The sequence below is a fragment of the Oxyura jamaicensis genome, chromosome 3 (genome assembly GCF_011077185.1).
Source record: "Oxyura jamaicensis isolate SHBP4307 breed ruddy duck chromosome 3, BPBGC_Ojam_1.0, whole genome shotgun sequence".
Taxonomy (NCBI): Eukaryota; Metazoa; Chordata; class Aves; order Anseriformes; family Anatidae; genus Oxyura; species Oxyura jamaicensis.
The window spans coordinates 58995830-59021326 of NC_048895.1; the positions used below are offsets into that span (position 1 = coordinate 58995830).

General features: G+C 36.1%; 1 protein-coding gene and 1 non-coding gene across 5 annotated transcripts in view; one reads left to right on the top strand and one right to left on the bottom strand.

The window, feature by feature from the left end:
• The window catches only part of AHI1 (Abelson helper integration site 1), a 91928-nt gene that overhangs the window by 38695 nt on the left and 27736 nt on the right, over positions 1–25497 (top strand). For all 4 annotated transcript variants that reach the window (XM_035321598.1, XM_035321599.1, XM_035321600.1 and 1 more), the window contains one exon: positions 8909–9026. In XM_035321598.1, the coding sequence (XP_035177489.1) occupies positions 8909–9026 (118 nt within the window). The remainder of the gene's footprint in view (positions 1–8908; positions 9027–25497) is intronic.
• Positions 18927–18997, bottom strand: TRNAG-GCC. The gene has a single exon. It is a non-coding gene; the product is annotated as a tRNA-Gly (tRNA).

Below are 25497 nucleotides of genomic sequence, written 5' to 3' on the forward strand. Positions count from 1 at the left end.
GTACTTAATTTCACTTCCATCTAGCAATCAAAATACCCGTTTATAACTTTGCAAAGCAAGAGGGTAATATATGTTATGTAGATATGGAAAGAAGGACTTCTTTTAAAGGTATTATATCCTAGCTGTGAAATTCTGATTTTTTTTAATTTTTTTTAATGTCAAAACTTTTCATGCTATAACTTGAAAGAGGAAAAAAAAACTTAAGGACAGCATCTATTTATGCTCTGCAGATTGCTAGAAAAAAACTATATATTGGCTGCCTTATCTCTTAATATGTGAATAATTATAAATTAATTAAAAATACATAGCTTTTTCCAGTCCTCTTCATGGCATATTTCTAAAACAACAACAACAAAAAGTTATTAAAAGGTTATCAAAGTGATTACCAAAATTCTGTTACTCAGAGCATTTTCAGTATAATGTTACATGAGCAGAGTGTAGAAGAGTTCTTCCCTACACACAGAACTACCTACAGTTGTTAGGGTTTTTTGTTCCTTAAGTGTATTACTACACCAGAATTCATTAAGAGAGTAGGTTCTGGGAGAGCATCCAGAAGCGTTCTACCTCAGATTGCACTGAATGTAGTGAACGTTGATCATTAAGCTGTATGACTACCTTGTCATATATGATACTTTGATACAGTATATGTCAAATCCTATGATATGTAGTTCTCTGTGATGGTCTCCTTTTAGAATTTAGTTGAGAAGCAGAACAGAACTCATCTATAGAATTTAAAGCCACTGCTTTTCAGAAACGATATATAGACTTTGTAGTAAGTACATAAACATGACACTGATGCCATCTAAGCCATCACGTGGAAGAAGCTGGAAACTTGTCATTTTGTCTGCAACAGAGACCTGGAGCCAGATGCTGAAATGGTGTCTCTTTTTATGCTGCCGTTGTCAGAATCTGCCTTCCAGGTTGTCCTATATTTGAAAGATTCCAAGATACCGTGCCTGACTTCTGGGTTTTAGTGTAGGTCAGGAAGAGAAGTACTCTATAGTAACTTAACTTCTACCTGAAGATGGAAAACCAGAAGGTCGCAATATAGTAAGTACTGAGGATTTATTTTAACATATTGCCAGTTATGTGAATGTATCTGGCCGAGTATAGGGAGATACCGTAATGGCTGTGCTGGCTGAAATAGCTTTTTGACTTGATCTTGCCTGCACTACAATATTTCTTTTTCTACAAGTTGTTAGAGGAACTACTGACATTGTGTAATCTTATATATCATATGTATAAGAAATATGCAGTATTTTTAATACCTCTTTTTTACTCTCAGTAAGTTCATAGAACTATTGTAAGTTTGTCCCAAAGAGAACTTGCAAATGGATAGGAAGCCATTTTTTCCCCCCTATTGTGCATCCTATGGTTGGAAAAAAAAAACAGTTTTCGTTCTTATTAGAAGTAAAACTGTGGCTGAATAGTTGGTTGGTTTTTTTATTTTTTTTAGGAAACATTACAAATATAAAAATCTATCCTATTCCAAAGTGAATATGGAGAGGAGGCTTTTTTGTTTTTACTTAAGAAATCTTGGGTGAGGCCATGTATTGTATACTTAAATTTGTTCTGGATACCCCTTCTGTAAAAATATAGAAAAACTAGCAGAAGCTCAAGCAAGAGTAAAACAATTGCCAAGAGGTATGGAAGAGTTTGCATGCAGTGACTAAACTGACTAAAGCTTCTCAGCTTTGCTAGGGGATCAGGTAGAGATGAGTGAGAGGGAAGTTGTGATAGAAATACATAAAATCATGAATAATGTGTGTGTGCATGTGTGTATATATAAATGTAATTTATGCTGTTAAATGTGTGGCACTCTCATGTTACTTGCCAGTGGGTTGTGTGGTAATTTTCCAGAAGAGTTACTAATATTCTTTTCATTAGATTAGTAAATAATTTTAAAAATCCATTGAAGTTTAGTTGAATTTTAAAATGTTTATCAAGGTTACTTTTCTCAAAATTACTTTTATAGCAAACTCAAGTCATATCGGTGTGGCCAGCTGCATGATAGTAGGTCTGGGTTATAGTTGTTTAATTATCATATTCATGAAAAACATGATACTGTAATGTAGGCAGAGGTAATCATTTTTCTGACAACCTGTACAATACACTCCACTGGAATAAGGTCTCTTAAATGAAATAAGAGCTTCTGAAGACCACTATATTCTTTTTATTTCCCTTCCCCCCTCCCCCAATATTCCTTTTCAGAAATGTTTTCTTGTTCTAGGAAATTCTGTTGCAGTTATTACTTTAAATGTAGATACTCCAAGCTGCAGACTTACAAAGATGTATTTTATAAGGCATGGCAAAACCATTTTGGGGTCCGAAATACTATAACATTATACATTCTTAGTTACTGGATACAGACTTCTTTTTCCCATTAGTTAAGCAGATATTGTGGAATGGTTGTGATAGCAAAGCAAGTGTTAACATTAAATGACTCAAGTATTATTAGAGGATTTACATAGGTAAATACTTAATAGCAAATGATTATTTTGCCATAATTTACCTTTGTATATCTTTAAGAAATATTTTATTATAAAACGAGGTTTTGGAAATTGTTGTGAATTATTTTTTCTTGCTAATTCATTAAATCTGTCAGTTTTAATTCTAAGACAGTTGGACACCATTATAAATTGCTTTTAGACTATGTTGCTCATGTTAGGAGAAGTTGAACATAACTTTTCTTCCCTAGTTTTCTTCTGTGAAAATGTTACAAAGCAGGCCAGATCCTTAAAATTTGTATTATTTCCCTATGTTAGAATATTCTTTTCTTAGAAACTTCTTTTTCTAAGCATTCTTTTTTAGTAAATATGAAATGAAATTCAAAATAATGCAGGCAGATGATGTGAAAGAAAGGAACCTATTGATTGTATTTTGTAAATAAAGGAAATTTGGCATGAATGTGATGAGTAGGTACACATACCCTGTCTTCATACTACTTTGTATGGATTTACCAGTTAGTTACTCTGCAGTACTTGCTAGTCTTTCCACACTTATGCAGTAAATAAAAGAAAATTGCTAAAAGCAAGGTGTTTTACCTTTAAATAAATGTCATTGTCTGGGTAGCTACCTTAGAAATGAGTAATTCTTTTTAAATGAGCTTCTTTAAGTGAGCTTCTTCCAAAGTGAGATCTCTAGTAAGATCTCGTACCAGAATTGTGGTTTTCTCCTGAGTTCCCTGAATACCTTAGTTAGTTGTATTGAGGGCTTTTTCCTCTCTCTAAGCTTTTATTTAGCATTAGCAATATGTTTATATCTCTTTACATGGATTTTGCTGATTGGTCCTTTATTTCCAGTTTTGTCACTTTAGTTTTCTTGCCATGAATGTTTGTACAGTATTAAGGAAAAGTTAGTCACTGTTTGTTTTCTCCCTGCTGAACAAAGAAAACGGGGGTATCTGAGCAGTGTTATGTATATTCAAATCATATTTAGAGCAAAGAAAGCTAGGCTCACTCATACTGGTAAAAGAGAATAGATTATATCTGCTCGTGCCAGCTGGCTTATTGTCACCAAGGTGTGGAGAAAGCAGTTCTTGTTAACAAGGACACTTTATGCAAGAAAGTACCGTAAAGATGCATTGATTCAATTCACTTAATTGTTGTCTCTTTTTTTATTAGTTTTTTTTTTGGGGGGGTGGAGATAGTTTCTTGCAACATGTTGGGTGAGAAAGAGCACTACTTGTAGCCCAGATACTGTAAATCAAGAGAAAAAAAAAAAAAAAAAAAAAAAAGTTATAGAAGAATAAGCCTCAAAGGATTTTTAATAAAGTTTCACAAATTCATTTTATATTCTCTTAGCTGGAGTAAGCAATTTGTTTCTCATTCAAACAAAATAGTTTAAAATAACTATAAATTTGCATTCAGAAGTGCTGGTGTATTATGAAGAAATCTGTCAGGTTGCTTTTTTTTTTTTGCTTTCATTATGGTTACATTACAATTAATCTCTGGAATAAGCAAATGAGGGCTTGTCAATTTAAGAAATTAGATTACCTTTTTTTTGTTTAAAATACATAGCTTTAAAAACAATGTAGTGAAATTCAAGCTGGCTTATAGAAAGTTACTTTTTTGTTATTTAGAATAATAGGAATGATAATGATGTTTTCACAGAAAATACACCTTTTGAACATCATCTTGGAAAAACAAATCAGAAAAATCTACCAACAAAGGATTTTATATATGGTTGGGAAAGCCTAGAGTCTACCCAGATGCTTGAGTTGAGGTGAATAAAAGGGGAGGGGGCTTACAAATGTCTGAGTATTTACATGATTACCTGAAACTGTATGCTGTATTTAGAGTTATGTACTAATGTCTTTTTATCACCAGATGCAGAGGAATAGGTTTCTGTATGTATTTGAGCATCTGTGAGTCAGAAGAGTTTCTGGTGTCTATTTTTCTTAGAAGGAAGAGAAATAAAATTGTAACACAATCTTTGGGTGCGTTTTGAATGGGGCACAAGTTAAATCCATCTCCATTTCCAAGAAAATGGTACCTTTTTTTCTTCCTCTAACTAGTAAAGAAAAGTCATAGATTTTTTTCCTGGTCATACTATCTTAGATAGCAAGATTCAAAACCAGCCTTGGAAGAGTCCATAGTTTACATCAGTTTACATACGGCTTTTATTAAGCTAACAAACCTAGTTTATACTGATATTGCTGATGGTATTGGCCAATTCTGCTAACTTGTATATCCAGGCAAGTTCTTATGCTGAAATACCAGTTTTGTCCAATCCAGGAAAGGTCATGCCCTCAGTGCTTCATGACTGAGTAAGTCTATGTAGTGTAACCTATATTTAACTGTTTTGTGCCTTGTACAAAGAATTTGGATTCCTTTGTGGCTTAAGCAATAGTCAAATGTTTAATTCTTAACAAAAATAAATCTTAAAATAAAATAAAATGTTTTTGTGGTAAGCCTGTAATTATGCCCTAATCATTTCTGGGCTTCTATGGGGGGGGGGGGGGGGGGGGAACCACACAAATCACAGGGGAACTGTTATAATCTAGATGAGTTCCTGATCGGAATAATCAGAGTAGGAAGACTGCAGGGAATATCAGGGGAACGAGCTTACTTCTGACAAAGTCAGTGTGTTTCAATTTTACCTATGTGTAAGAGGATGATAACTTATTTCACATTTTTGGTATTTCACATTTAGACTAGAAGCTACTTATGAGCAGAATAGATTTGTCTGAGTGATTGCAAGATGCCTGCCACAACAAAATTCCAGCCTTTGCTGGATACCTTCTAAAACTATTGTGATAGAAATAAATACATTTTTACCTAGATATAAACTTGATTCATGCTTACATTGGAAATTTTAAAGTTGTATTGTACTATTTAAACATTATCACTTATATTCTTCTAGCACTGAGAAAAATACATAATTTGTTTTGGTTTTGTATCGGATTCGGTTAACTCTTATTTAAACCATGATCTTAAGGAATGTAACATTTTTTAAATTGTCTTTAAAAACAGTGTCCTAGAGGCCTGAAGTTTCAAAAGGGAAGACTAAAACTAAAAGAGTAAGAGGCAGTATAGAGCCAGTTTGATTTGACTTGCAAGTATATATGGAAATGTTGATTATATTGGTTGCAAAGGTCATAAAATTCCATTCTCAGGGGGGAAAAAAAAAAAAAAAAGAAATGGTTGTTGTCAGCCTGTCAAGTCTTGCAGTATTCTGTTTTTTTGTCTCATACAGTTCACTTTTAATGTGAAAACTAGTTCCACTGAAAACATATATTTGCATAATTTGCATAGAGCTGCCCTAACAAAAAAGAAAATGCAAATCATGTTTGTTTAAACTTGGCAAAAAATATGTAGATATCTTTTATGTAGATATCTTTTTATTGCTACAAAAACTACATGAATGTTATAACTTAGTTTTACTCAATTCAGGATAGTAAACTGTGTCTTTGATAAAGCTGTGGTTTTTGCATGAAGCAAGCGAAGCCTGTTGTGAAAAATAACTAGATTGATGGTTGGTTATCTTAGCCAACTTTGCTCGTTGTTGTAAAGGTATTTAGCAATGCCTTCCCACAGCATGAATTTCAAAAAAAAAAAAAAAAAAAAAAGAGAGATTGCTTCACTCTATTCTGTAGGTAGCCTGATGCCTGTTGTAGGAAAATTAATTACTCTTCACAGAACTCTGAACTTTACCTGGAAACAATTCTGTTGAATCATTAGTCCTCATTTAATATCTGAATAGTTCCTTCCTCTGCTATAATGGTGGTGGTGGTGTGTTGTTTTTGTTGTCCTTCCCTTGGGCCTTTTAAGGTATTTATGTAGTACTTGGGAGATAGTGGCACAAACGTCTTAAAACTGATTCTACATTTACTTCAGATGGGCAGTCTTGTGTAGCTCACCTGCACTGAGCTTCCCTGCTCTTAAGGGGAGGAATTAATCCCTTTTGGCAGACTTCTTAAATTTATCACTGTCTTTTAAATCTCTCTTTTATAAAAGCATGAGGGTTGTGGATTTGTTGTTTTTGTTTGGTTGTTTTTATTTTGTTTTTATCTTGCTTTTAAGGAATTGCAGAGGAAGAGTTGTAAGATAGAACTGACTGCATTTTTAAATGCCTGACTTTCTTAAATCTTCAGGAGCACATTTACTTCTAATGTATGTGTCTAGTGCACGTGATTTCAAAGCATGCTGTGTGGCATGTTTAATGAAAGTATTTGGGTAACAGCAGGAAAATAAAGAAGCAAATTAAATACTGTACAGGAATATTTACAAACTCTGTTTGCAAATATCTCTCTCATCATTTCATTCGAGCATCATGATCAAAAAAAAAAAAGTTTCTTCTGTTTTTTTGCTCTCCCCTTTTCCCCCCAAAATGTGCCAGAGCAGTGTCTGTAAGTGGTAGTTTTGAATAGTTTGCTCTGCTGTGTTTAGATTTCCATTCGGATACATTCAACATCTCTTTACTCCCTAGTAGGGTTGGAATCCATTTGTTTGCTGTCAAATTTGAAAGAGAATTCCAAACCGTTTCATGAGCATACCTGATTGCGAAACATGCATTTGTGTCATTGGTTGTGAGGAAAAAGCCAGTAGCGTGCACCCAATGCATGCAGAGGGATCTAATTGCAGTCTTCCTGCAGAAGGGCTCCCACTAGAGCGAATAGTCGATAAAAGGAGATGAAGCACCAGGAAACTGGGCTCAACATGTTTGCGTAACAAGATTACTTTTCTGTGTTTGAGTAAACACATAAGTTAATGGCTTTCCGTATTTGTGTGTATCACAGAAAACTTTATATTAATGAAACTTAGTTGCTTCCATATGTAAATGTACCAAAAGCAGATTAATTTTGTTGTTGTTCACAAAACCAGGCCTTGCCTACATGCTTACATTTCACAGTTGGTATTTATTAACATTCAGTCAAAGGCACTAAAGTCTAGATGCCTTAAAGCTTTTATATCATGTTCCCTGGCTGATCTGATTTTATCTTCCTTTTCTTTCTGTTCCCTTTGGGAATAAAGTCATAACAATCACATGTAGTTGCCGAGAGAGTACTCCACTAGTAAAAGGCAGTTTTTAACATATGCTTCTTTCAGTAGATGACTTTACAGTAAGATGAAGGTCTAGTGGAGTAATAAAGAGGAGGTGATAGCAGATACCCTCCATGCCACAGTCAGGTTACTCAACACACATTTTTAGTTCTGTATTGCCTTCATCCCAGGACACCAGCCAATGCCCAAATACTCTGCTTTAATGAAACCTGGTGAATTATTTAATATTCATTATATGACAGAAATAATATTTATGTAAACTATATCATTTCTGGGAAGAAACCTCTCTTTGTTTTAGCTGTCTTTGTTTCTTTAAATAAAGTAAGCCAGTAAATTGAAAATTTGAAAAATGTCATTGTTATGTTTTGGCCCCCAAGTGAAGTTTAAGGGTCTGATTGAACTTTGCTGAAATGCAAGGGAGTGAGAGGAGGCTTTGAGTTAGTTTAAGCGACTGTGCACATTGTTCTACATGGTGTAAGAGGCTTGATTTTTGAATGGGTTAAAAGTTATGTTTTATGTAAATAACTCTCTAGAAAAAAAAATAGCATATCTACTTTGTTTGAATAAATTTACAGATCTTTTATTTAAGGTCTATTTTCCCTCCCTTTTGGTCATTTTACCAAAGGCAGACAGTGAAAACAGCTAAATAGTAAAATTTATGATTTCATTATGTGAAAAACTCATAATTTCATATATTTTGTATGGGCTCTGTGGGATAATATATCAAGAGTAAAGTTTGGGGTATGTTTATGCTTTGTACTAGAAGCATGCATGTATGCCAAGAAACTCCACAGCAAATCAAATTTTAACTACATTATCTATGTTATTACGGAAATTATGACTGCAGGTATTTTTTTGTATAGATTCCATAAAGAAAGTGCCTCGTGTTTTGGACTAAGTGTGCTGTATTAGCTTGCAGAAATAAGTCTGGAGTTAGGACTGGTTTAAGATTTTTATATTTTCTTTCTCTCAGACTAATATTGAGTAATCTCTTCTTAGATTTAGCATGGGTTGAGTATTCAAAAATGGGAAGTTATTTTATGTATCACAGTTTATAACCATATATAAATGACATTTTATCTTTATATACTAAGATGCAACAAGATGCTAATTCAAGCAGTTCTTTACACTTCTCACTGGTTGAGAGTTTGTGCCCATATAAAAACATGCAGTTCAGTTTGTAGCTCAGTCAATAATTCTTCCACAACTCTCTCTACAAATGTTAAAAAGAAAAACAACAAAAACCTGATCATCTGAATTGCTATTTTCCATTCACTTGTCTTAATTTTTTCCTAGAATTTAATAGTTATTTGAAATAAGTAATTATTTCTGTCTTAACTGTTGCATCAGCAAGTAACCCAGGAAATTACACTTCATTTTCTGATTTGTCTTTCCTATTACAGGCAAGCTCAAATCTCTTGCTTCCTGCGCCATCATCACTGTCACCACACTCCAAGCTAAGACTGCCGAGCACTCTGAGCGCTCCACTGAATGCTCTGTATGCTTTCACAGCGAAAAGTGGTATGTTTTTCTTTATTTGATCACTCTCTCTAGCGAATGAGTAATAACTTCTGCTAGGATTTTTCTTCTGTCTGTATAAACTTTGCTTTGTAGCTCTTTCAGGGAGTGGCCAGGTTGTTCTGTGATATTGTTTATAATAAAGTGAAGTGTGATACTGACCCATACTGATATTTGTTCCTTCATAATGTTCATTTTCTTTTATATGTACACTTATTAATGCTGTAAGTTCCCAGAACAGTATGTGATTGCCAATTTTTTGCAATTTAACATTTTGTTTTGAAGTATCTTGAACACAGACACTGCAAAAAAATGAAATCATATTTTAAAAGAGTATGTATTAATAGAGGAAAACAATAATAAGAAAAGCATTTTACTTAGGAGCACTAGTGCTCAGTAGTCTGTTTACAGAATTTATATTTAATTTTTCCTAAAGCATTGTGTTCAAAGATTTTGAGAAAAAGGGTAAGCGATCAACCTCCACGTTTTTGTGATATGTAATTACTTTGATAATATCTTGTTGCATTGCTAATCATAATGTTTAACAACAAAATGGATAATTCCATGTGCTTTTTTCTTTTTGGGTAACCTATGAAGACAGGAAATTGGAACCTTAGTTTCCAAGTGTTTATTTTTTTTGTTTTGTATCCTTCAGAAGAGTAAAAAGAAGTCTAGGGGAAGAAGGGAATATATAGTGAACTAGAAACAGATAATAGAGATTTAAAATGTTGATAGTACAGAAAGGAATAGTCTCTAATTATACAGAATTACCTCATAATGGAACATAATTTTATTTGCAAATCATGTTATGATTACATTTTGTATTTTTTTAAGAATGACCATGACTTAGCATGGACCACTAGATTGACCACTAGTTTCATTGACCACTAGTTTCACAATCACTCTCAGCCACAGCACAAATGGTCAGCTACCAATGAACTTGTGCATTTCTGTTTTTCTACCTTAAGAAAAAATCTGTAATAAGCATAATAAGCATCTGCTGTGAAATAGATATTATTGTTTCCAGCGTATGAAAATCTTACAGAAAGAGAATACGTGTTCTATTTTCTACATGTTTTAAATAGAATAGAATAAGAGGTTAAAATAAGTGGACTAGCCATTTGAAGGACATTAACATTATATCCATTTGACAACTTCGTGTGTAATATTGCTCAAGCCAGTGTCTTGAAGCTTGCAGAAGCACAGATAAATGTGTTGATGGCAACTTCTTAAATAGCATGATCAAACATAGATATGTGCTCTAGATGTTTATGCATGCTTCCAGAATAGTTGTTTCCAAAACTGATAAGTACCTTAACACAATCCTCAGATATAGGGTATTAATTATGGAAGAGAAGTATAGTGAGGTAAAAAAAATAAAAAATAAAAAAAAATAAAATAAAAAAAAGGTAAATTTTAGTGGTCTTTCACCAGTCAGTGAAAACAGTGAGAAAATTAATATTCCTAAGGAAAAAAGACCTTGAAAAGTCTTGTGGAGCACAACTGAAATAAATTTCCTGTAAGAAAATGTTAACAAATCCTAAATGATTTTTTGTCATTTTGGTGTCCTTGAAGTTCTGCTGCTGTGATAGAATTGTTTTTATTGAAATATACGAGAAAGCTTTACTGATTTAGTTCATCTTTCTCCATTTCTTAAGTGTGAAGATAGGTGCTCTTTGCTTGTAGCTGTTAATTGTCAGTTTAGTTTTAGTTTTGATATAAAAGTTTTAGTTTTGAATATAAAAACTATAATATATATATATATATGTAACATATTATAATTTCTATATAATCTGTACTAAAACAGATCTACTCATGTTTGATGTTTGGAGTCTGCTGGAAGCACAAAACTTTTCATATGTTGGTTTTGTTTACACACTGTATATGTTTTTTGTATCATAAAATAATACATCATCATTAACTGCCTCTAATACAAGGATCCTTCATTTTTGTCCAGTGGATGGTTACATTTTACTGAGTGCTACGTAGGCAGTTACTGTCTTCCTTCTCATGCTCCCCTATCAACTTTTTGCTGTGTATCTAATGCTTTTCAAAGCAAAATGCGGAATTTTAATTACAGTGAACTCTATAAAGGTAGCGTGTAATCCTACTAGCAATCTTTTTAACTGTGTAACTGTTCTTGCTCTACAAAATTAACATTGTAGTTGATGTCTTGTGATATGGACAGTGTAGTGGCCTGGATGCATGCAGCACTTTCTTCTTTTAACATGACAGATCTTCCAATAGGTAGAAATAGTGGAAGGACTGAGGATCTACTTTTGTGATTTATTAGTGATAGCAGTAACACTGCAAATCTTTCCTGAGTTTTAAATCTTACTGTATCCAGATATATTTGTAGAAATACTTGTAAATTATTTCATAGGATTTCAAACAAAAGTAACATTCAGTACTGTGTCTTTAAACATGCATGCTTATTTAACAGATGGGTTCTGCGCCCTTTCAAACATGTAGGATATTTTAGCTTTAATTCAAGTGCACACTTTCACTGTATGTAGGCTTTCATGAAGCCTATAGTTCTTGTTTTGTTCTGCTTCTTGCCTTCCTCACTTCCCCAAGATCAGTTATCTCATGGTCACTGAGGTAGGACTGCCTTCGTCTCCAGTCAGTTCTGCTTTATTAATTGTTATCAGGGTCAGAGATGCAGCCCACCTTAGCCTGTCCAGCATCTGTATCAAAAAGTTGTCGCCAGCACATTTACAGAATCAGAATATTCCAAGTTGGAGGGCACCCACAGGGATCACCAAATCCAGCTTTGGTTCCACACAGGACCTCCCAAAAATTCAGACCAGGTGTCTGAGAGTGTTGTGCAAACACTTGTTAAACTCTGATTGGTTCCGTGACTACTCCCCAGGGGAGCCTGTCCCAGTGCCCGACCACCCTCTGGGTGCAGAACCTTTCCCTAACCCCCAGCCTGACCCTCCCCTGTCCCAGCTCCATGCCGTTCCCTCGGGTCCTGTCGCTGTCCCCAGAGAGCAGAGCTCAGCGCCTGCCCCTCTGCTCCCCTTCTGAGGGAGCTACAGGCCGCCATGAGGCCTCCCCTCAGCCTGCTGTGCTCTGGGCTGCTGAAGTGACTTCAGCAGCTCTTCATATATCTTGCCCTCTAGACCCTTCGCCACCTTCATAGCCCTCCTTTGGGCACCTTCTAGTGGTTTTATGTTCTTATACCCTGGCATCTAAAACTGTACACAGCACTTGAGGTGAGGCAGCACCAGAGAAGAGAGGGACAATCTCTTCCCTTGACTGGCTAGCAATGCCATGCCTGATGCACCCCAAGATACAGTTGGCTCATGTTGGCTGTGACCAATGACCACATAGTCTCTCAGGTGTTTTTCAAGAAGTCTGAATTGCTTGTAGCCTATGTTTTTGTCTCTTAAGGTGATATAAAGATGGTTAAAATTTTCTGTGAAAAGCAGGATCTATGATTGTGATCGTTCCTGCTGTATAAAGAAAGCTTTATTTGATTGCTCTTCTTGATCAGGCAGTCTCTAGCAGGTACCCCCAAAACATCCTTCTTCAAGGCCTCAAAATTCTTACCTGTACACTCTTGACAAAGCTGTCACCTACTCCATTAAAAAAAAATCTTTTCTACCAAAGACTAAAAATCTTTGGTATCTGCAATTGAGATTTTACACTCCTTGTGCTGTATAGCTCTGCTTATACTCATGCTTCAGTGCTAATTTTATTATACTTACCTTGTAATGCTACTCTGCAGCACTACAGTGTGCTACTGCAATTCCTGCCTTTTCCTTATGTGTTCATCCTTGTACCTTCTTACAGGATAAGCCATTATCTCGTTGATATTTTCTTAATAAGGAAGTAGCAAAAGCTCCAGCTTTCAATTATCCATTTACTGATTGATATTAAAATCTCCCTTTTTTTTTGTTGTTCGTTTCCTTCCCTCCTTAAGATTTTAAACATCTTTGCACAGAGAAATCACCTTCCTGCACTCAAAGGCATGGTTTTGCAGATCTGTGGCATTCCATGAAAGAAATTAAATGCATTTTTAGGCTTTGTTCAGCAGTGACTCTTCAGTAACTCCCACTATGTTCAGGGTATGTTTTCTAAGGTAATTTTAGGCTATAAGTAATTGTAATTAGCAGTGGCCCTAGTTGTTAACTATGTGGGAGATTGAAATTCAACTATAGATATTACATAGATCTTTTGAGTAAAATTTTGACTTCAATAAAACTAGTTAATTAAACTTGCTTTTAAAAATCAATTATGTTATGTTCTAGAAGCATGATGGTTCTTGTATCTTAAAGTCTCAAAACCAAAAAACATAATGCTTTGGCAGGGTTGAGAACAATTAGAAATTTTCTCTCTATTAACACAACTGACAGTCAAAGGTGTTTTCCACCTGCATAAAGCAAAAGCTTCAAAGAAGTCTTTCTTGCTCTCTGAAGATGTTAGCAAAATTGACTTTGCATTTAGGCCCTCAATTATATTTGATAGCCTATTCAAAACATACCTTTTCTGTCTCAACCAGTCCGTAAAATAAGTTTGTACACCAGTTAACAAAAAATATTTATGCATTATCCAAATGCTCTTAAAATACTTCTCATGTTTTTTTTTTTTTTTTTTTTTTTTTTTTTTTTTTTTTTTAGAAGCAGGTAAAAAAGGGTACATCAAGTAACAAAATTCACATTTTTGCAGAGATGCTGCAGAAATTTTATTGGAAGATACATCCTCATGTGTACCCTAGTGTGCTAGTGCACAAGTCCATGGAACCTGATGTGATGCATCTGTGGGTCCTGTGGGAACTGGTGGATGAAGTTGCTAAGCCACTGTTCATCCTATTAGAGAAGTCATTGCAGTCTGAAATTTCCACTGACTAGAAAAGGGGAAACAACCCATATTTTTAAAAAGGGAAAAAAAAAAGGAAGGACTACAAGCCAGTCAGTCTCACCTCTGTGCCTGGAAGGATCATGAAGCAGATCCTTCTGGAAATTGTGCGAAGGCACATAGAAAGTAAGGAGGTGATTGGTGACAGCCAACATGGCTCCACTAAGGGCAAATCATGCCTGACAAATTTGGTGGCCTTCTATGACAGGGCTACACTGTTGGTGGATAATGGAAGGGCAACTGACATCATCAACCTGGACCTGTGTAAACCATTTGACACTGTCCCACATGACTGCCCTTGTCTCTAAATTGGAGAGACGTGGGTCTGACGGATGGACCAGTCAGTGGATAAGGAATTGTCTGGGTGGTCGCACTCAAAGAGTTGCAGTTAATGGTCTCCAAATGGAGACTAGTGATGAGTGATGTTCCTCAGGGGTCAGTATCGGGACTGGTGCTGTTTAACATCTTTGCCAGTGGCATGAACAGTGGGATTGAGTTCACCCTCAACAAGTCTGCTGACGACACCAATCTGTGTCACATGGTTGGCACACTGGAGGGAAGGGATGCCATCCAGAGGGACCTTGACAGGCTTGAGAGGTGGGCCTGTGCAAACCCAATGAAGTTCAAAAAGACCAAATGCAGGGTCCTGAGCCTGGGTCAGGGCAATTCCAAGCACAAACACAGGCTAGATGGAGAATGGATTGAGAGTAACCCTGATGAGAAGGACCTGGGTCTGTTGGTTGATGAATAGCTCAACATGAGCATTTCTAGGCTGCAAGGTGCACTTGCAGCACAGAAAGCCAACAGTATCCTGTGCTGCATCAAAAGAAACATGACCGACAGGTATAGGGAGGTGATTCTCTCTGTTCTGCTCTTGTGACACCCTACCTGGACTACTGCATTCATCTCTTGGGCCCCCAATGTAAGAAAGACATGGATCTGTTGGAGTGAGTCCAGAGCAGGGCCATGGGGATGATCAGAGGGCTGGAGCACCTCTGCTGTGAAGACAGGCTGCGAGAATTGGGATTGTTCAGCCTGGAGAAGAAAAGGCTTTGTGGAGACCTTATAGCAGCCTTCAAGCACATAAAGGGTGCCTACAGGAAAGCTGGAGAGGGACTTCTTACAAAGGCATGTAGTTATAGGACAAGGGGTAATGGCTTTAAGCTAAAAAAAAAAAAAGGGGGGGGGGGATAGGTTTAGGTTTAGATTAGATATAAGGAGGAATTTTTTTACTTAGAGGGTGGTGAGGCATTGGTACAGGTTGCCAAGAGAAGTTGTAGGTGCCCCTGGAAGCATTCAAGGCCAGGCTGGATGGGGCTTTGAGCAACCTGGTCTAGTGGGAGGTGTCCCAGCCCATGGCAGCGGGGTTAGAACTGGATGGTCTTTAACGTCCTTTCCAACTCGAACCATTCTCTAACGATTCTATGATGATGGGATCCAGCTGCTAGAATTTATTTGTTCTCAAACGAGTACAAGAGAACTGGATAGAGACAAGGTGCAAGCTAAACACACAAACTGGATCTACAGCAAGTGTCAGCTGACGTATCTACAGTGAAGCCAGGTAAAAATATTTTTTCAAAAGCAAAACATTAGGTCTAAAATGTTCATTGTATACGTCTGTGTGTTAATTTGAATGGGAACTCCCCTGGGGAAAATGGTCATTCTGTTTAATGTATTCTTATCTCTAGCCTTTCCCTTAGGGACAATAGTTAAGAGAGCAGAGTAAGAAAATATTTTTATTATTTTTTTAATTATTTTCTCATAGAGGACTAAAAGAACTGAAAGATTTAACCTAAAATATTTTGTCAAAGTTAATTTCCTTCTTTAAATAACAGACATATCTATCACAAGACTCTTCTTATGCCTCTCTTTTTCATTTAAAAGCTATTTTGCTATTTTGCATTTTGAAGGCTAGATACTTGAATATTGTGTCTTAGTTTCTTCAGTGAAAATTGGTTATGAAGACTCGGTTGTCACCTGCAGCCAACCTTTGCACATACTTCCTAGATTTTATTCCTTCTGCTCAGTCACTAGAGCAATTTAAGGATACTTGGCCTTACTTTGTAGCTGACTTTGGCAGTAAACAAAAATAAATAGTACCAGGACACAGCCATGCCTTCACCATAGCTCACAGGCTGCTCAGGAAATTGTGGCGGGGAAGGAACTTCCACAGAGCTCTGCAGCCCCCCCATGCTTTGCTGACAGTATCAGTTGCCAATGTCAGAGTTTTGGCCCAAGGCACAAATACAGGACCTTATTTTAAGGTAGAAGAGCTGAGTGTTTACATTTATAAAATGAATAGTAAAAATGATTTTTTAATTTGAAAACAAAAGATGTATAAATAGATACATCTAACCACAAAAATGTTCCAACAGAATAGCAAAGACATAGAGACAAAACCATTAACATTAATGACAATCTAGTTCTTCAATTTTAAAAGGTTGGTTATCCAGTTTCCTCTATCTGATTGATAAGATGTTATAAATGTCAGAAGAGTTTGTATTTTCTAGTTAAACTTGCAAGAATTGTTTATACTGAGATCAAAGATACATATGTTCCTTTATTATGTGTTCTTTTTCATGTTTCTTCTAGGCAAGTTAATTAAAATATTTTTCTAAAAATTACACTAAATACAGAGCACAATAACAGTAATCTTTGAAGATTCCAAAAACTTTATCAGAAGAACACCATTTATATTTACTTGAAATTGGTGTATGTTAGAGTAATTACTGCTGTGCCTTCAGGGTAAAGGAAGTACTTTCAGCCAAATTATACAAGGGTGTGGATTAAATGAAGCATTACTCTCTGTTTGGCAGTAGTGGGTATAGATTGCAAAATCAGGGTGTGACGTAGTACTGTGGAAAGACTCTGCCAAAAGTGATTTGGCCTGAGTGTGCCCTTACTTTCTCAATTATGTGGATCCTAAATCAACCAAATCTAATTAATTCCTAAGTAGAGACCTCACGTTAACTGTTTTCAGTCTGAGCTTGTCTGTATTTTTTTGAGCTATGGAAATGCAAGACAGTAAATATTAACAAAATGCATGCTTAAGTGGAATTCTAGCTGTTTTTAGAGGTGGAAACACTTCTTATGTCGAAGGGCTGTGCAGTAAAACATCAACTCTCTGTCCAGAAGAACGTTCAGATCAGCAAGGATGCTTTCTGTGTAGCAATAAGCATGCAGGAATAAGGTGAGCAAAATTTGTCCTTACATGTATTGCTCTAGTCCTTCTGTTCCAGTCATTTCCAGAGCAGCTGCAAGGACTGTGCAAAGGACCTTGTGGCAGCCATGGTGTACAGGAGGGAGGCATCTCCCTTTTCTCCCCGAGGGTGCCAAGATCCTTTGATTTCATTCAGTGTTTTGGCAAGCGAGCAAAAAACAAGTACACTTAAGAATTGCCTTATTTTTAAGATACATTTTTGATTCTTTGCATACATACTTCTTCAACTTTTCTAAATATGCTTTGCTAGTTTTGTAGTTGTATCTGCATGAAAGAAATGAACTTTGATGGATTCAGGTGTAACTTCTTTTACTCAAGTTGTTGAAGCACCAAGTTCAGTGAGAGTCATCTTCCCTCACAATTTGTCTTTTTAAAGTAATGCCTTTTAAATTAACTTAGGGAATCTGTGGACCGTACTACAGTCTGCAACTTATTCATCAACTGTGGTACCAAGGTAGCTCATAGTAGGTTAGTTCTGATTACGTTGGTTCTGTAGAAAGTGATCATAGGAGATGGTGGTTAGGAAAGCATTAATAAAATGTACAGATAATCAGAAGAGTCTGTGGGTGCATAACTTACACATTGCCCATTGGTGTTGTCACACAGCTTTGTGACTGGTAATACTTAACAGAGCTGGTCTCAACATGCCACTTTGATCCAGAGTTTCAGCAGGGCCTGCCTGCTCGCTTTTAGCTTGCTCTCTTGCTCACTGGAAGTTTTAAGGAACCGTGACTCATTCGCTTGTTGACTCAACTGAGGTGGTAGAAACTCTTAAAACTCTGCATATCACTTCTTCATTTGGGAGTTTTCTGCAATCTTAAGGCATACTCAAGTAAAAGAACAGATTGCACAGGTTCATTTCTTACCTTCTTTCTCAAACAAACAATTTAGTGTTTCCTGAGTAGACCTCAGGCCTAGCTCCAACATGCAAGGCAATCCTTCTGCAGAAGACTCATATTCAGGTTGTGTAACAGTATTTGAAACATTGCGTATCTCATCTGGAGGCTGGTTGTAGCATATGGCATCCCCATTCCCTATCCTGTCCAGATCTCCTGTTTTGAAAAGAGGGTCACTGTCTCTCCTTCAACTGACTCTACTAGCATTGCTTTTTATTTCTTCTAGATTTGTTGAGGTCTGTTGCAGTGATACATATATTGATACGGGTCTCTCCAGAATCCATGTAGAGCCTGACTAGCCGAAGAAAACAGACTGCTGCAGCTAATGTGCCAAAGAATAAAACAGAAAATTGTAGGTTACTTAATGTATATTGAACATCTTTTGGTGTGATAAGTTGACTATGAGCAGATGTTTAGAGAATTCTTTTACCAAGCTTCTCTTTGTCCCTGTCCACCAGTAGAGCATAAGAAGCAATTCCCCTATTTTCTTTTTCTTTTTTCCTTTTTCTGGCAAGGACTGTAACTGCTTAGGTTCACTTCGTAAGGTGTCATATTTTCTGTTATTTTGCAGGTGAAGAGAGAAAATAGGCTGTGTTTTGCCACTATTTGCATCTTTGAATTTTCATTTTGGATAAGCACATTTAAGCAGAGTTCACCATAATAATAATAATAATACTATGGTCTTGCCCTTGAAGTTTTTTGTTTAAGGATGTCTTGAGCAGTGAGGTCAGTCACCTCTATTTGTTCAAGAGAATCTATCCATAGAATCATTAAGATTGGAAAAGACCTTCAAGATCATCTGGTCCAACCATCCCCCTACTACCAATGTCACCCACTAAACCACATCCCTAAGCACCAAATGCAACCTTTCCTTGAACACCTACAGGGATGGTGACTCCACCACCTACCTGGGCAAAAGAACTTTGCATTGGCCGGGAATTGAACCCGGGCCTCCCGCGTGGCAGGCGAGAATTCTACCACTGAACCACCAATGCTAACTTTTTGATGATGCAGGTTGCTATTGGAAGAATTCCTATTGTGAACCAGATGTAAACTAAAACCAGCTTAGTTTTTATCTCTTAAGAACTCCAAGTCACACCAAGTTCTTGGAATTTTTCATGCTAGAAATCAATTCAGAACCTGTGTTTTAGGCTACATATAGATAAGTTTGTGGTAGCTTTTCACCTTTTGTGTTTATCCACTCAGTCTTAAAAGATTCTACAGCCTAACTGTTGTTGCTTCAGATTTCACTGCTTTTGTATAAGAAACAGAACTAACAGGAGAAGACACATTTGTGCAGCTCTTGGAGAATCTGAAGTGCAGTGCATACCTACAATGCATGCCTACAATATACCACATTATGTGTACCTTGACAGCAGTACTTTATCAGAAAGTTGTTTTCCTTGTGCTGAGGGGCATAAGGGACAGTTCTATCATTTTTATCTACTCATATACATAAAGGATCTTCAGCGATTGAAATTGTGGTTTGAATTAAGGATCTTTCTGTAAATCAGCTTTTCATACCAAAATAAATCCTTTTCAGGGTAAGTTCCAAGAATTCTGTAAAGAGATCAAGGTGTGTCTGGAGTTGTCTGTAGCACCAGTGCTTGAGCTGATAACTTGGCACGTGCAAATGTGCAAAAACGATCTAGGAAGATCTAACAGCTATGTTCTTTTATGTGAAAAAGCTTAAAGTATATGCTTTCAGAGTTCCAAACTTTTCAAACACCAGTAGACAGTGTTTTTGTGTTTTCCATGGTGGTTTGGTCCTTCCAAAGGAACAAATGTTTGTGTATCAGTTAGCAGTGCTAAGTCAGTTTTAAAGAAACCCAGATACCTTTCACAGTGCATTATGTACAAAAATGGGATACTTTTGTAGTAAAGTATGCAGAAGAGTTTCCTGTCCTTGAATATTCAGACCTCAATAATGTATTTTTTCTTACTGATGAATATGAAAACTTAGTAGTTGCTGCTTTTATATGGATTTGGAATTATTGGAGATGCAGTATGAGCCATAGTCAGAAGTTATTTTAACTGATGATATTAGAAAAGAAGCATGTGTGATATAATTAACTGATCATTGCTGAATTTCAGTTGTGAGAGGAACCACGCAAAGTAAATAACTTTTATTTTTCTTGCTTACTTAATTTTCATTAAAGATTTTTTTTTAATCTCTAGTCAAATGTGGTTGGCTCATGACTATCATAACATGTTTTAGGAAAAAGATAAGCATATATCCTGCTATTTCCTCTCATTCCAGGAGAGTAAATTAATATAGCACAACAGAAGCAAAAATGCTACCAAAATCAAAAGTGAAGGTTATTTCTTCAGTGATGTGCATCCACAAGTGTAGGTGCTGCAGTTGCTCTATTCCTTGGATGTGCTTTTCCACAGGGTAACATCACAAGCTCTATTTAATATAATACAAAACAAGTTTCTTTTTCAATTTGATTTTTTTTGTCTTTTTTAAATAGTTCTGATGAGCTTAGCAAAAATAGTAATTACTTTCTCAGGCTATCTGCAGCACTAGAAGAAAAATAACCCTTATTAATACAAAGTATGTGTCACAGTCTGCATTTTCCTTGCATCTTTTTTATCTGCTATCTAGAACTTGTAAATAATATTGCCAATCTGATTTCAGAATACTGATGTTATCTATAGAGGCTTATTGATGTTTGCTGTACAGTCACTTTCCGTTCTCTACACTGTAGAAAGAAACAACCGGGTACTATAACCCCTGTTCATTTTTCAATTGTATCTAATGCCATTATGATGTAAGGTTGTTATAAATTAGCACGTTCCTGATTAGCATGGATTCAATATATGTTCTTTACTTCAAAAGAATGCTCGGGACACGTGCTACTACTTGCATTGTTTATATATGGTACTGTAGAAACTTAACATTTGCAAGAAAAATGTGAGATGATGATTTGATAAGATTACTCAGAAATAATTAGGTGGGTGTGTAGGCTGCTAAATGTATTTGATTTTAATCTCTAATTAAAAAGTTAGATTTTTTTATTGTTTTTGTGATGCAATAGCTTTTACTTCATTATATCTTTTGTAAATAGGGGCCAAATTCGGCCTGTTCATTATGCTAAAGTACAGGATGAATGTATGTGTATGGAAAAACTATTGTTCTCAAAGTCAGTGACAGACTGTCTCTATGGTTCCTTCTGGAGGATTATTCTAAGATGCAGAGCACATTCATGTTTGTATCCATGTACATCTTGAACCAGGAATTAAAATGATGGCTAACCTTGCACGAGTATCTCTGTGCATTCCTTTGGCTGACGGTAGATGTAATTATATTGTGGGATGTGGCGCTGCCAGAAGCGCAGTGTTTTTCATGTTGGTGCTGTCTGATTCTGGGATCTCTTATATGAGGATTGGAATTAGTTGGTGTTGCAGTGAAGATATCTCTTTGTGGATCTACAGGTGTGAATTCAAGCCTTGCTCCATTCCACTGGTAGCATTCACTTAGCTCTGCTGCAAGGGTGTACTTGGTCATTTGGGCTGGGGAATCAGAGACAACCAGATGCAGTAGCCATAGATAACTGTATCAGTCCTTGGATAGGAAAGTTACTGTGTTTAAGCACATTAGACCATTTGTCTTGCTCAGGTGAGGAAGAAGGTGACCAACTCTTGGTATGAGAAGCCAACTTCTTCCTAATACCTGGAGTTGGCACATCTGCTGGAAAATCACTTGGTGGTGTGGAAGAAGCAGCAGCAGTATGTGTGGAATTGCATGGTACTGAATTGTGTAACTCTCTGAAGTTATTTTTCTGGATAACTGTTTTTAAGACCAGCATTTAGTAAACAATTGGTAAAAAGATAAATATTACATACTTTCTGGTGGAAAGCTTATATCCTCCTGGGCAGATTTTTCTGTATAGTGTAGTATTTTGAGTGTCATTCAGTCTGATCTATTGACATATGTTTCTACGTTTTGTGTCTTTTGTTGGTTTGTGAGCATTCATAGAATTAATGGGGATGGGGAAAGGAAACAAAAAGATGTTATGCCTTTCCCCACCTGTCAGGACAGCTCTTAATTGATTTTTTTTTTTTTTGTCACTGCCACCTAGATCAGTCTCTACACTAACTGGAGCAGTGACATCTGGCAGCTGTAAAGCTGTAGTTTCTCTCTCTCTCATTTTTTAAGTATATAAAATGAAAACAGTTCTCAGATCTAACAGGTAAAATAAATGAAGTTTATATATTTATGTTGTAGAAAGTAAGACAATAAACAGAGGGACTTTATTTGTCCTTTGTGCTTTGTTTTTAAGTGGATAGATGTAGGTAACAAATTGGAACCGCATTTAGAAATTGATCCCTGAATTGAGGTGATGAATTGATTGCTCTGAAGGAAAACATAAGTGGGGAAAAGATGAGGAGAGGCTAGTAACAACGGGGGTAGAGTTCTGTGAGTCTGCGGAATATATTGCAAGAGCCATGTGGGTGTTTGCAGAAGGCTGCATTCAATAGTGATGCCATCACAGCACTTTGCATGTACACTTAAATAGCATGTCAGAACAGTCTGTTTTGAGAATATACATTTTAAGTGGTGTGGAAGATACAGGCTCTGAAGAGAAATAACCATTTCCCTTGGCCTCAGACTAGTTAAAAATAAAACAATATTTCAGAAAGACTGATAAAAACAGTAATTCAGAGTAAGGAACAGCTTTTGAAAGAGGTTTTAATGCTTTACAGCTTCAGCTGAATGAGTTTTAAAGTAGTTTTAAAAGCAACGATACAGATTAAACTCTGTTTAAACAAATGTCATACATTTTGGTCCTAGCTATTTGCCATTCAGTCTAGAATACATTGAGAATCATAGGAGCTAGACTAAGTACTTTGTAACAGAATTTGAAGTGAGTGCTCACCTACAGTGTTAGATGTTAGTAATAACATCTGTTTTGCTGGTAAAATGAAAAGGTACGCGTGTGTTCAATGAATACATCCTTTAGTTTTATGTGAACTGCATCTGAAAATGTTTGTGGTGGGTTTTGAAAGTATTTGTGATCTTGTGCTTAAGTAAAGGAAAACAGTTTCTTATCCAATATATAAAAAATTCTTTTATTTAATGAATTCTGTTTGATCTGTTAAAGCATAATTGTTGTGCGGATAAAGCCTTTGAGGAAAGTTTAATATGTATTTATATCATTACAAAATGGTCTTTTTTCCTCTTATACAATACCTAGCTTGGAAAATAAAGTCCCAGAAATAACTGCGTTATACCGCTCTGAAAACTTTCATTTTAAAAACAAATAGAAACCTTTTTCTTGAAACCTGAATTAAAGATTACACTGCGTACTAAAAGATCTTGTCGCAAAATTCATACTTTTGATTAAGTGACTCTGCTGAAAACATAATTGTTTACTAGAAATAGTTGTAAAGCCACAAAAGGTGATTGGATAAGGGGATGAGCTGATACACACGTTCATCTTATATCTCAGATGCCTTTTTTTTTTGAGGTGTTTGTTGTTTATTTGGGTATATTTTAACCATGCTATGTTGAAAGAGGCCACAATATAAATTACAAGATGTATGTCTGCAATAAAAAATACTATTTCTTAGAAGCATAATTTATTTTCATGTCTTTCAGGGCTTTTTTCTTTTTCTTCTTTTTAAAGACAAAATTAATAATGTGGAACTGGAATAAATAAGATTTCTTTTTTTCTCTGTATGCTTTAGAGGGGTTCATCACAGAAATAAGCTGGAATATTACCTTATTTCTGTTTCCTAGTTCTTTACTTGTTCAGTGGTATTGTTCATTGATTTTCTGAGGACTTTCCATGCTAAACCTTTGGGTGATTTCACTAACTGTAGATTCCATGAGATTGGAATTACCAGAGATTTATGATGCAAAAATACTTTTATTGATTTACAGAATTAGTTTATCAAGAGAATTTCATGAAGGGAGAAAAACTACTCTTTTGAAAGGTAATTAAAAAAAAAATCAAACAAGAATTGTCTCAGCCTCTGTTAAAAGAGGATTTTTTCACATAAACACTTCATATTAGGTGGTCGTAGGTGCTCCAATATGATAATAGTGTAATCAGGTGACTACCTAGAAGGACATTTTGTCCCTGTCCTGGCTCTCTTGCTATTACTTTAGAACAAATGCAATAACTAAAGATGCTGCTGTTTAATAGGAAGTGTTCTCAATTAATTGCTAGTGCTATTTTGGGGGCACTGTTGTTATCATTGTTGTGAAATAGAAGCTAATTCCTCATTTAAATTTCTGTATGTGGAACTGAACTCATCTGCTTCCGTGTATTTCAGCCCAACTATTTGAAATTTTATTGGTTCATGCAATGCGCTTATCTAGAGCAAGGGGTAATATTTTCCTTCCAGGGAAAGCACACAATAAAACCGGGAACCTGGTAATGGGGACATCTTTTTTTGGATAGGAGGACGTATACCTGGTTTCTATCTTTTCTGTTTAGTTGCAATGATACTGGCAGAGAATATATTGCCAGAAATGGGCAGGGGACAAATGATGCACTTGCAGTTCACTTTTCAAATTGTACAGGAAATTAAAACAATTTGAGACTCCCCATCAAGTCAGCCAGCTATCCTGTTTCTCAGAAGATATCAATGTGGTCGTCATTTACATAAACTCAGTGCATGCTTGGACTCACGAAATAATAAAAGCTGTCCTGCTGTTAAATTGTGTCAATGGGGAAATTCTGGTCATATGAGAAAAAGCAATAGCACCTATTATTTTGAGACATCTAACATCACATTTGAACACAGTAGGTTCTCCTAGAAATTATTTATTCTTCCCATATAAAATTCCTTATGAAGGAGACCTCTGAAGAATCAGTGCAGAGTAATAGGAAATACAGTAATTCAAATGTTAATACTTTCACAGGAAAGACTAGCTTCTCGATATGTGCAGGGCGTAGAAGGTGTCATCAGAAGCTGTTAAGAGAGATGATTGTTGGAAAGTTCAAATAAATCCTCTGAGTCAATAGAAATGCTTCCCTAGTAGTGATTCTGAAGCATCATTAAGATAAGGCAGTTCAAAATAACCTGGGGGAATGTTGTTTTGTTTTGTTTTGTTTTTTTAGGTTTGTCCTTACAGGAGATTTAATTACCTTTATCAGGCTATGTAAAAGCCCCCACAAGTCATGGTGTTCTGTAAACATTTTTGGATGAAATGTCCTTCTGCAATCCTGACCTCAATTTCAGTACCTCAGTACAGTAGTTGAAAAGTTTGCCCAGCCTGGATCAGAGAGAATGGAAGCAAGCACTGCTGAGGCTGTTAGTCACACCTGCTCGGTGTCATTTACATGCTTCGTCAAGCATGGAACCTTGTCAAGCCAATAACTGTGTAGCATTGCTTTAAAAATCTACTGCATCGTTTGAGAAAGAAGGGATGGATTCCCTTGCTTGCTGAATGGACCTTGTTTTGTGAATGAGGGAGGTTTCAACTGTGGTTTTTAAATGTCAGTGTCATCAATGTGAAGGCTAATAATGCCTGATAGCT